Source organism: Macrobrachium nipponense, chromosome 2, assembly GCF_015104395.2.
Source record: "Macrobrachium nipponense isolate FS-2020 chromosome 2, ASM1510439v2, whole genome shotgun sequence".
NCBI lineage: Eukaryota > Metazoa > Arthropoda > Malacostraca > Decapoda > Palaemonidae > Macrobrachium > Macrobrachium nipponense.
Window position 1 is genome coordinate 106,560,709 of NC_087201.1, and position 13,398 is coordinate 106,574,106.

At 38.6% G+C, this 13,398-nt stretch overlaps 1 protein-coding gene across 2 annotated transcripts in view; it reads left to right on the forward strand.

The window, feature by feature from the left end:
• The window catches only part of LOC135220891 (ubiquitin carboxyl-terminal hydrolase 24-like), a 394,433-nt gene that overhangs the window by 298,792 nt on the left and 82,243 nt on the right, over positions 1 to 13,398 (forward strand). For both annotated transcript variants that reach the window (XM_064258501.1, XM_064258502.1), the window contains exon 30: positions 3,651 to 3,798. In XM_064258501.1, coding sequence (XP_064114571.1) covers positions 3,651 to 3,798 — 148 coding nt within the window. The remainder of the gene's footprint in view (positions 1 to 3,650; positions 3,799 to 13,398) is intronic.

A 13,398-nucleotide genomic window follows, 5' to 3' on the forward strand; every position in this document is an offset into this window, starting at 1 on the left:
CTGTATCCTAATTCAGATTTCCAGGTTTGTAAGTCCCGAGTTGTCTTGACCCAGAAGAACAGCCCTTTACTCACTTCTGCCAATCTCTTCAGAGAATTGACAGATGCTGCAATAGTCAAGGGTTGTGACAGGGCAACTGCCTGGTTCTTTGGGTACTGGTCTAGACCTTTGGGTCTTTGTAACCATTTGACACAACCTTATGGTCAGGCCAGCCCTTTCTCAGTCCCCTAAGAAGTCTCAGGCTTCGAAGGGCAATTGTGGAAACACTCAGCCTTCTTCTGTTTCTCCTCTGGGAAGAGGGCAGAAGGAAAGAGAACACTCGTAATGGGTGTTCATCTTTTCCTGGTGCCTCGATGAAGGGTTGCTTGTCGAGTCTCTGGATTGTTTAACAGTAACATAACCAAGGCCTGGTAAGTGGATATCATTCAGGAAGTATCTGCTCCTTTCTGGCCCTCGGTTGTCTTCCACTGAATCAGCTTAGAGCTAGTCATCTTCGGTGTCCTGTAGTCACCATAGAAACCTCCCTTCAGGATAGCTTTGCCTTCTCTCCCTTTTTTCCTCTCTTGAATGATGAGGAAGGAATTAGGCTGATGCTCGGCCAATAGGAGCCTTTTGGAATATACTTGTATGTTCTCCTTGCGATATGCGTCTGTTACCAGATGCACCGACAAAGTAATAGGTGCATACCTGTACGATGGTTGTCTTTCACTGTATGACAGAGTCGATAAGTACTTTCTCATTAACATTCTGAAATTCAAGGCAACCTTTCGGGCCCCCCCGAGAGTTTCAGAATTTGATTTTGAGAGTTTTGGTTAACATACAGGTACTCAAGTGTAACTGTAGTGCTTTTGTTACTTAATCAGCCAGACACATTTCCGAATGAAATGTACTGGGTGGCATCTCAACCTCTGGATTTGAGTGATGGGCAGTGTGCTGCTTGCTTCACGGAGAGATTGTGTTAATTTTTTGTATCCTCAGTTGAGGTTTAACCACTAATGAGGAACCTCTCTGTTTTGCCATTGCAAAGAGCCCAAGGTCTCTGTGTGGTATTTGACTTTCACTTAAGGTTCCTGTTTCGCACTCCACACTTGCCCTTGCGAGAATCATCAGACAGTCTTGGAAGACCCCCTATCATCTTTGTGTTTACTGCATATCTTGGAAGACTCCCTATCATCTTTGTGTGTACTACCCAGTACAACAGAAAGTTTGTAGGTCTTCTACTCCATCGCACATGACCATATGCCACTCCAATGACTCAGAATTACTTTTTTGGACAAACTCAATATTATTGTCCTCTTTATGTAAGTTTTTTCTATTTGCAAAGTGTTCAACAAACATTGTTCACCCTGAATTGAAAGTAGATAATGGAAGGCTTTGTTGCCCGACCTACCAGTTTTGTTCCAAGGTATGAGAGGGGTTCCTCTCTGAACCAACCTTTCATGTCAGTGACACAGTAGCAGTTTGTCAGGCAGTATACAATCCCTATCTCTTCAAGGCTAAAGCCTATTCAGCTTTCCTTGCTTTATCGTCAAGCAACAATGGAAATAGCTAGATATTTCTTTCAGCCCTCTGTAATTCCAGGGATTGGAACCATCTTTGCTGGTTGGTATCACTGACAGGACTTTTTATCTGGTTGGAATCGCAAGACTTATTTCTCCAATTCATTTGTGAAGGCGTAGGTCGATATTTGCCCTAGTCTTTCTCAGGAAGGAGTAATATTTCTCCTTAGTCGAGATTCAACTACTAATGAGAAACTTCTCTCAGTCTTGCCATCACATAGACCCCAGGTCTCTAAATGGCATTTGACTCCTGTTTAAGGTTCCTTCCTGCGCTTTGCACACACTTGAGAGAATCATCAGACAAAAGATTTTGTCTCTCAAGACCGCATCTCTTTTTACTCTGGCATTAGCGAAAAGGATAGACGATTTGCATGGACCTTCCGTATATCACCCCTCAAAAAGTAGGTATTGATATCTCTACTGTCTCAGATGTCGAATTGAACTCCGAATCATTTGGTATTTGTTGCCAGGCTCAAGTCCTTCATCATCCCCAGTGCCTTAGACTTTGTAATCGATGATCCAGATCAATCATTACAGGCAGTCCCCAGTTATCGGTGGGGGCTCTGTTCTTGGCGAGGTACTGATAAATGAAAACTGCCATTAATTGAAACTATGCGATTTATGGCGCCTCTGTTAGGTATGTTAAGGCACCATAAGGTGCTGATAACCAGAAATTGGTGCATTGTGGCTCTAGATAAGTGCCATAAAACCGGATCGCCATGAACCAAGTCCGCTGATAACCAGGGACTGCCTGTTCTTTGTTCTGTAGGGTGCTGCGGTACTTTCTGAAATGTCTCAACATTTGTAGACTGGATATTGGTGACTTTCCCCTAGTGTTAGTTCGCCTAAGAGAGATTGAAGTGTCTAAGGACATGTCTTCCTTTGGGCTTCATGAGACGATCGGAAGGATGCACTCTACAACTGTATAATCCGCCTGAGAGCTCACGAAGTCAGTAACTTGGTCCATTCCTCGCATTCTGAAGAATATGTTTGACTGTAAAATAGATGTGGTCTCATCAGGACCACATATATGTCTTTCCACCTTCTGGTCTTTGCCCACAAATCTTTGAAACATTTTTTCCTTGAACCTGTGGTGGCTGCTCAACAAGTTGTGTTTTACCTGGGTCCTTTAAGAGGACAGGTTGCATACTTAAGGTGTGCGGTTCTAGATGTGATAAAGATTTTAGAGTTACTGGCCTCTACTTCTCCTCCCTCATTCTTCTACTTCTCTTCCTTCAGGCTGATGTGGTAAGTCTACACATAGAGCTTAGCTTCCTTTCTATTTTTCTTGTTAGAATCATAGAACCAATCCTGCTCCTTCCTCTTGCAAGGGGAGGAAGGAGACTCGGGCAGTAAGGCAAACCCTTCATGGATCTGTGCCTTAATGCTTCTGACTCTTAGTATTTGTCCTAGCCTTTTTTGTATGAGTTACGATTCCTTACTCATTCGAAAAGGTTTAGACATCTGACTCTTGATCTTGCAGTTCTTATACTCCGATCAATTTGTCAGAGGCAGGGCATTCCTCCTCGCTCTTTCGACCAGGAGGAGTAGCCTAGGTGTGCTGAACTCCAGTCAATTCAGGAGACTCACTCAGATTCCTTCCTCCGACCAGTGAGTCTTCCTAATGTAAAGGACTGAGGGTTTGTATATTGTATGGGAACAACTCACAATCTTTAAAAGTAAATTGTATTGTTCCCCATTATACAAACTTTAGGTCGTTTACATATTAGGCCCACTCATTCCACCCCTCAATCTTGAAACCTGGTCCAAAAAGGCAAACTGGAATGTTTACTATATAACCATCTTGTTCAAGAGTTTTAACGGCCATGTTCCAGCTTCATCATAAGCAATTCCTAATGTAAAGAACCTCAGGATTGTATAGTTAGGAAAAGTACATTTATTTTTTTAAAAATTGTGATATTTTTGTGTGAATGTCAAAAAATGCAAGATTGGCAAAAAATCTTAATCTAGTCACAGGTTTTTCGATAGATTTAGGGATATTCTTTCTTGTATTTTCTTCAGCAGAATGCCACTGTAAAAGTGTCTTAATTATTTCTCTGTCTGAGTGATTTATTTGCTTGAAATTTTCAGCTAATCCACTCCCAGAAGATCGACTTAGGTATTGGAATGGTTACATGTTAGTGTATGATAGTACTGATGACAGAGTCAACACACCAAAGACTCCAAAAACACCAAGAGTGGGTGTTACTTCAAAGTCTTTCAGGGCTTCAACCAGCAGGTAAACATTTTTTTACACTTTAGCAATAACAAAATTGCATTGCTTTGTCTGTAAAGTAATAAGATTACTAAAAGAATAAAGGAATCTATTGTCATAATGAATTGAATTCTTAGATGTAGGAGGTATTAGTCGGTCAGCAGCAGTACAGGAAAGATGAAATACACTTGAGTGAGGATGGCTTCAAAAAGTTTGGAGAAATTTTAGATCGAGTATGTGACTGGTTTGTGAAGTGTGACAATGCCAAAGTGTCTTGAGGTAACCTGCTATCTCCTCAAGTCAGAAAATTAGAGCCTTGAAAACTCAAAGATTTCTCAAAGGAAAACTAATGAACTTTGGGAAAGAAGAATTATGTAGAATATCAATTCAGGTTATAGTTTTTAATGTTCAGCTTATTAGAAAATAAATGAACTTATTTAAGAGTGATAATGGTAGTTGAGAATAATGAAGTAGTTGTATTCACAGAATCCTAGATTCACACCAGTAATAGAGATTTTGAGGGGGAATTAGGTTTACCAGTATATAATATTTAAGGAAGATAAGTTTGGAAGGGATGGAAGAGGTATATTGCTATATGTTTGGAATACCAGAATCAAGTTAGTCGTAGATTAAGAGAGAGAACATAAAATGCTCCTGGTTGGTGGAAATTAACTTTTAAAAAGAAATTGAATATATATTTCATATATTTAAACTTCTCCAACAGTGTACTTTAAAAGATGAAAACTTATACAATAGTCTAAGCAGCAATATCAGTAATAAGTTGGTCGTTATCACTGGAAAGCATGGACCACAAATGCTGATAGCTATCAGTTTGATATAGTACTACAAAGGTTTGGGTGAAAATTAAGAAACGACAACAGTTTAATTCCCTTTGAAATAAAAACAGCCTTTTCAGGAGTAAATAGCATTCACAAAGCTAAACTTCTTAAAAATAGATTTTAGTAAGTTGTGAGGTATACCAACAAATGGCCTAAAAGTAAATAATCTAATTATAGCAAATATGGATATCAGTCATATCCAGCTTTAAGCCAATACAAGAAAGATGTTCCTATCAGAGGCAAATAATCCCAAACTACAAGTAACACCCTTCTGGTAGAGGAAGTGAAAGTGGTTTGACACAGTCAGGAACCATCATTCAATATCCAATTAACATATAAATTTATAGGAGGAACCTATTCCTCTGGTGTCATGTGCTTCTGCATGCACTGAATTGGTGACAGAACTGATGATGTGGAGTAGGCTTTCCTAATCACCTTGTGTAGTTAAACGAAAGAGTATTCTAGGAAACCTTTTTCTTTGCCTTGCTTGTGTTAACATAAAGTCTACGACACTTAAGCTCCAGGTGACGAGCCCTTCAGATAACAATGCAGTGCTTTGGTCAAAGCAGAAACTCTTGAAGGTTACTGGTAACTAACACCACACCATAAGGAACAGAAAAGGAGGCCAATCTGTCTGTGAAACATGGGAATCTGGGTCTTAGCCATGAATTCCAGGGCAAATCTGAAAGCTACTGACCACAACCCCTTGAGGAGGGTTCACATCATCAGCCTGACCTTGGAGCTTTCCAACTCTTCAAAGAAAGCAAAGGTCAGAAGGAAACTGTTTCCAAAGTCAGTTTCCTATAAGATGATTGACATATAGGCTTGAAGGAGCTCCAGTGAGATTACTCGGAACCGGAGTAAGGTCCCGCATAGGAGGTCTGAGTGTCCTAGGTGAAACAAGATCGTTCGAAGCTCTTGAACCGCATAGAGAATTTCCTTGGCGAAGTGGTGGAGAGAAAACCTTTCAATGACTCCAACCACAGCAGCAGACGCTCATCTTGGATATGGCTGACTAGGATCCTTGGAAGTACTGTTATATCTAAGTCACTGCTCCGCAAGAAAGATCTCTTGCTTGAAAGAGATACTGGGCAGACTCCGGACATGAAGAGATAAAGATCCTACTGATTGGAGTTATCTCTCCACATGAGACTGGCAGAGAAGGTTGTGCTAAGGTGGAAACTCTCTCAGCCACAAGTTGCTACTAGGGTCATCCTAAGACTTTGGAACCCATTACTCTGTTCAGAACATGATGGAACAGGCAAAAAGGAGGAAATGCGTAACATCCCAGGTTGTTCCCAGTAGGCAGAAGGAGGTCCTTTGCCCCAACAAACATATCTGGGACCATGAATAGTAGACCTCTAGCTTCCTGTTGAACCATTTAGTGAAGATGTCTAACATGGTTCTTCTCCAAGTAGACAGAGGAGACAATAGGATAACCAAAGGGGATGTCCCATGATAATATGCTCTATGCAGAAACATTCTAAATATCATACTGTCAACTTGTGCACTGCTGTGAAAGGAATAGCACTGTAGACAAAGATGTTCCCACGCTGCCAAAGGAATGTGCATTCCAACAGAGGCGACGTCCTATGAGGTGGTCCCCTATGATGACATAAGTTCAATATGCTACTCATCAGAAGAGATGTCCTATGATGTTGGACACAGCCCTCCTGTTTGACTAAGGAATCACCATTTAAGGAAATTATGAATTACATAAAAAATGTCTTTGCCACAGAACAGCAATATATAAGGACCTGATGCATGATTCCAAAAAGGAAATTAAGTCAGTCAAGTACACTCCAGTGTGTAAAAGCACTGCATCCTGCAACCCAAATGTGAGAGGGGATGCAATTGCTGCCCAAATAAGGTCTGTGTAAGTTTGAAATTCTGACTGGTAACCACTAAATGGTCAGTTCAGAATACAAAACTTCAGATTAAAACATGATAGGGGCTCCAATACTTATCCCTAACGATACTTATAACCTTAGTTAGATGCCTCAATGTGCACTTTCTCTCCCTATACTAGTAAATATCTAATTAATGAGAGAAAAACTGTGATCGAAGCTGTACATGTAAGAGACCACTAACAGAAAGGGTTTTGTTACCTGTGTCTATTACATTAAAAGCTATGGAAGATACCCTTTACCAGGACCCAAGTTGCTCAGCAAGTAACCCCCAGCCTTCTGTCCCATCACATTCAAAATGATTAATCTTGTAAAGACAGATTTTCAGAATTTTGTAGTGACTGAAATACCAGAGACAATGGCAGAATTAAAATCATTTGTCACAGTCATCCCAGTTTTGGGAAACTCCACCAAGGAATGGGCAGTGCTACAACTCCCTTCTGAAGGGGAAAAGCTCCCTTTATGTATAGCTATGCAGCAATTTATGAACCCTATGAGAAGAATCTCAGAGGCAACAGCCTCAGCAGAATTTTGTACTAAAGATCCAGTTCTAGTAATGTCGAGTCGGCATGGATATCAATGTGTCTGCACAGATATCGACGTGTCCACATGGCTGTCTTAGATTCATCAGTCTGCAGCTAGTCCGCATAGTTGCCTGGGATTCTGTACATGGCACTACACGTTCGCTCATTTCTCTGCAAGCCTGCATGGTCATCAGCAAAAGGTATGTCCTACAGCCCCTTTTTACCTTCAATTAGAAGACAAAGTTCAAATAGAGACGAACAAGACAGCCTTTTCCTTATCCCCACCAGACTTTGGGAGTATCTTAGGCCCTTCTTACTTGATAGGGTCTTCCCAGCTCCAGGATTACTTCAGGCTCTTAAGTCTACTTGGGACATGGAATTTCAGCTGGACACCTGTTGTTTTTTCTCAGCCCCAAATCAAGTTGGAACTAGAGTGGTAGCTGTCTGAACATTTACTTTTAGCAGGGAAATTCTTTCATCCTTGAGTGTAAACCTAGTTTTTAACATCTCAGATCAAGGTTGGGGAGCCCCCTTGAGGAACCTGGTACTTTCTGGGATGTGGTCCCTGGAAGGACGGATCCTTCACTTCTTTCTCCTAGAGCTAGAAGTTTTTCATGTAAAATTCAATGGTTTTCAACCATAGTACACTCCTAGACTGCAGTAGTCATTTAGACAAGACTTCAGTTCTAACATAATTTTATAAGCAGGCAGTCCCCGGTTATCGGTGTTGGTGTCGTTCTGATGGATTGACTATAAGAAAAAATTGCTGATAACCAGACGTCAGTGCCTCTGTTAGGTTTGTATCAGTGCTGATAAGTGGAAATTGGTGCATATCATCGCTGAAAATTGCCAATTTTCATTGCAAGACAAGAGCCGAAAAATCAGGTCGCTGATAACCGGGGACTGCCTGTGGTAAGAATCCTTTTTCTGTGGACAGATCATCAAGTCTTCTAGTCACTCGGTTCGTTCAGGGAACTAAAGTCTTAAACAGACGTACTGAGCTGTTAGAGGCCTGTTGTCTTCACTGACCATTGACCCCCTGGTTTCCGGGATCCATGGAAGCTATCAGGCAGGCCATTTTTTATCCTGTTTACCCCTTCAAGGAATTTTTATGCTCCTCTTTTTTGTTGTCCATACCATCCCCACAACAAGTGCAACAGACACCATGTTACAGACTGGTCCATCAGACCTCCTCTCCTCATGAACTTCATCTCACACAAGGAGCTACACAAGCTTTAGGCTAACTGCAAGCTCTGTTAACATCTTAGCCCTATTCTACTCATATTGTGGATCCCGAACCTGCTCGGTTGTTGGTGGACTCTAGAAGATTCTTCCCCAACTGTGTCCTCTCAGATAACCTCACCTCAAGAGATCTACCATGGTAGTGTGCTCTTGCCTCTCCAGACTGTCTGGAGTCTTGTTAATTGTGGAGTCCTTTCCAGACATGCTACAGTGGTTATTGCAAGACGTAGAAGTCAGTCTACAGTGTACACACACACACACACACACCACACACACACACACCCCCGTGTATTTCCTGGAGATGCATACAACCCGCAACCCCCCCCCCCCCCCCCCCCCCCCCCCCCCCCCCATGTATTCACTGGGGATGTGTACCAACTTCCCCGCATGCACGAAAAGCTAGAGTCTACTAATACCTAGAACTCCTTCTAACAATGGTTAAAACTGCCCATCTTTGGACTTTCAAATACCAGATGTATACTTAAATATACCTTAAATTATTATTCTATTACTGTATTAACCTTTGAAATATTATAAATATAATTTCAAAAAACTGCCCATCTTTGGACTTTCAAATACCAGATGTATACTTAAATATACCTTAAATTATTATTCTTATTTACTGTATTAACCTTTGAAATATTATAAATATATTTCAAAAAACTGCCATCGTTGGACTTTCAAATACCAGATGTATACTTAAATATACCTTAAATTATTATTCTATTACTGTATTAACCTTTGAAATATTATAAATATAATTTCAAAGTCATCCTAAACTTTTTACCGTTAGAAATTTATACATACAGCCAGTAACTTGAGAGAGAGAGAGAGAGAGAGAGAGAGAGAGAGAGAGAGAGAGAGAGAGAGAGAGAGAGAGAGAGCATTGAATGGGGCAACAACATTTATTTGACCATCAAGAGTGAAAATATTTATGAATTATTTCAGAGACAGGGAATACGTAGTATGAGAGGGAGAGAGAATAACTCATATGATATCAAAAGATTGAAATGAACCTGTTTAGGCAACACTTCTTCTCCTCTGTCATACACATATCTTATCCAGATAGAGAGGGGGCTCGGGCTGAACTTAATATCTTTTTGTCTATCTCAATCCTTTGGCAGAGAGATAGAGAGATAAAAGAAGGAAAAAATAGAAATGAGATGATCAGGCATTGGCAACAATTTGGACTGTGGTCACTTTCTGTCAAGTACATAATGTGACATTTCTGACAGGTCTGCCTCACCCCTGCTTCACAACTTAAAAGGCAAAAGATTGGGAAAATAATGTTCTTTAACTTTTTAAAATAACTTAGTATAGAAATGCATAAATATTGTAATAACTAGTGTATTATTATTATTATTTAGCCTTAAGAATATTTGAAAATTAGTACTTATTGTGTATTAAGTAAATAATTTAAATTTATTGATCATATAAAAGAAGAAGACAGAAAGAGAGAGAGAGAGAGAGAGAGGAAGAAGGAGGAAGAGATAGAAGAGAGAGAGAGAGAGAGAGAGAGAGAGAGAGAGAGAGAGAGAGAGAGAGAGAGAGAGAGAGAGAGATTATTTTTATTATTTAATATAATTTAATCTTATTAAACTTAATACGTACAATATTAATCCATTTTAATATTTGAAAATTTGTAAATAATTTTCATCTTATAAAAATGTATTTAGTCATGAAGATACATCAAAGTACACTAATTAGTGAATATTTGTCGACGGATAAATGTGTTAATACCATTTGGTTAGAGAGAGAGAGAGAGAGAGAGAGAGAGAGAGAGAGAGAGAGAGAGAGAGAGAGAGAGAGAGAGAGAGAGAGATTTTCAGTACTATATCCTTTGACCCCCTACCTTTGCTGTCAGGTTTCTTGACATTTGTGACAGCTTAACCCTCACCCCTCTCTCCAAGTCTCTATGCTAAAAGACTGGGTTTTCCTTCATTCTTACATAATTTTTAAATTTAGAAACTAAAATCTTATTAATTCAGTGTAGTATTTTCTTTAATGAATTGATATTATTGCTGTTTACATTAATATTATTTGAAAATTAGTAAATCATTTATTTATCATACAAAAACATACATCTCCGTAAGAGAGAGAATTATTTTTATTTATATCATTTAATCTTATTAAACTTAATACAGTATGGGCAGTATTAATATTCGAAAGTTAGTAAATCATTTTTGTATCATAGAAATGTATTTAGTCATAAAAATAACATCACAATATGTACACTCATTAATGTGTCTTTTCTGTCGAGACATCCATGACCCTTTTGCGAATTGCCCCATTTATTTCCGAGTTAACCTGGATTCTTGCATTCCACCATTTAAGGGTATAGAATAATGCTTAACTGAGGTTTAAGCATAGCAACCCAATTCTTTTGTCATCCCTATCTCAATGGCTTTTCATGTCCTTGGTATGTCCAGGTAGGGAAGAGGATGTGGGTTACTCATTTTCCCTTGGATGTTAGCCAAGAATGAGGACCCATCCAAGTCCTGGATCCATTGTCTATACTAGTTTGATGACAATAGTTCATCTCATCATCTGGCTCCAGCTTGCACTCTGTGCACCCAGAAGCGCTCTCTCTCTCTCTGTCCAGCTGGAAATTTCAAGTATTACCTGAAATGGACCGGAAGTTCAAAGGCCATCCATAACTTAAGGTGTTATGACAAGACCTCATCTTATCCTTTGATTAGAATGTCCGGTTCTTTATTCCAATGGACTTTATTTTTTAAGACACTCAGATCTAATCTGAGAGCATTTTCCTCCCTTTAAGTGAAAGCTAAAGTCGTCAAAAACACTTCTCCCTCATTTTCTTTCAGGCACTACTTGTTACTTATTTCCATTCTACAGTTGTCTTACTGGAAACAGTTGATCTTTGCTTCTCATTATTTTTAGGAAGCGAAACACTGTTAAGATTTTTGGCAGTACCTTGTGATTATATTAGTATTTGGCATGATATCGCAGAATGAAGCATAGGATTTTTTTCTACTGTCTACCTGGAGCATCCGCCACTCTCAGTGGATGGATTGTAGTTTTTATTACAGTGTAGGTGACAGTGTTATCTGGTTGTTTTTATTGCTGTACTGCCCCCAGGGCAAGGACATCTTTTGAAGTATTAGCTAACCATTGGTTAAGTCCTTCGCTACTAAACTGTCACTAATACTTTGGTAGCCTTTGGACTACTCTTTTGCTACAAAGCTCCCACTTAAGTAGAAGTGCTCCACAGCTTTACCACCATGCCGACACTGTAGCCTTTCTTAACTAACAAGGAATGGCAAGCATTATATTCAGTGCCAGCAACTTTTCTATTTCTAATTCATTACATGACTTAATGCTTTGGAGTGATTGAGCTATGTAATTACGTGGTAAGTTACTTATATAAAAATGAATTTTTTTTATATAAAATCAAATTTTATATATATACTTACAAAATATAATTACATGATTGGAGCTTCCCTCCTTCCCGTTGATGAACATAAGCATAAACAGAACGAGGTTGTCTGCTAAGTCATTCCTAATATTCTCGTTAGTGGGCAGGACCAGTCACCTACACAGAAAATCGGAATTACTACCGTGAATTTTAAATTTGAGCTGCTGCGCAAATAAAACTAATAGCTACATAATTACTTGTTAAGTATATATATAAAACCATATTTTATTACAAAAATTTCATTTTATTTAGTACAATGGAAAGGGGTTGAGCATTTCAGTAGCCTGAAAAACTATAATAAAGCAGGAAATTTTCATTGCCATAGCTGCTTGTACATAATAAAGATGAGAGAGAAGGGGTTTTCCATTTATGTATTAGATTGGGTATTAGTGCTTGAAGTACATGTACACCCAACTATTCAAGTACATTGCACATTGTATGTAGTAATTAATCACTAGAGTCTAACTTATACAGAATTAATATATTTTGCTAATTAAATTAAGGTTAACTGAAGCATCCTTACTTGTAAGATAAAATGCTGATTTATTCATGACCACAAAATACTGTAAATGAATAGCAGTAACTTTTAAAAGATTACTGTATATGTTGTGCTCAGATTATTTATGCCTTCAATTTCATTTATACAAGTGTTGCAACATGTTGGTACATGCATTTTTATGTAATTTAAAAGTTCCTCATTGGATGAGTGGTTTTTGCACTCAGCTACCAATCTGGTGGTCTGAAGTTCGATTCTCGGCTTGGCCAAGCGGAATGAAAGGAATTTATTTCTGGTGACAGAAATTCATTTCTCGATATAATGTGGTTCAGATCCTACAATAAGTTGTAGGTCCCGTTGCTTTCTAGCCACATAAAAATATCTAATCCTTCGGGTCAGCCCTAGGAGAGCTGTTAATCAGCTAAGTGGTCAGGTAAAACTAAGTTCTACTTGATGTAATTTAAAGTTGTGTGAATTATATTGATGCCCAAGTTTACAAAAAAATGGACTCTAGGTTATTATAATTGCAAAGGCTTGTACGGGGGGGGGGTTTGGAGGTCGAATGGACCCCCCCCCCAATTTCTGGAATTCCATATTTTCTGGGAATATCCTTTGTATTGAAATGTATTTACAAAGTAATAAATAATTATTGTTTTAGTTGTCAAAGTATATAACACAACAACAAATAAAAAAAATATGCATGTTATTATTAACATAATAAATCAATCAATCAATAAAACTGAAGAAATATTCATGACTTTCAGTATAAACTTTCAACATCGTAAGTAAAATTCTGTTAACCAAAGTCAGTACTTTGAACAACATCTAATCAGGTAGAAGGGCATAGACCGCATACCCAATTTTTCTTCTTAATATAACTGAAATAACATTTTCAAGTATTTCATCTTGTATATACCTATATATGCAATGATATTTATAGAAGAAAAGGTCCATTTTTGGGGAAAACGACCCCCTCCAATAAAAAAAAAACTGGGTATGGGCCTGTTGCACTAATTTTAAGTTACAAGATCACTTATTTTGCCAAGATAATAAGAATTAAAACTGTGTAATTGATTTGATTTTTAATGCTATGTATCATAACTGGAACTGTATTTTGTTTGTGAATGGTCATGTGTAACTTTATCCAAAAAACTTGGCTGGATTTTATTAAAAACACATT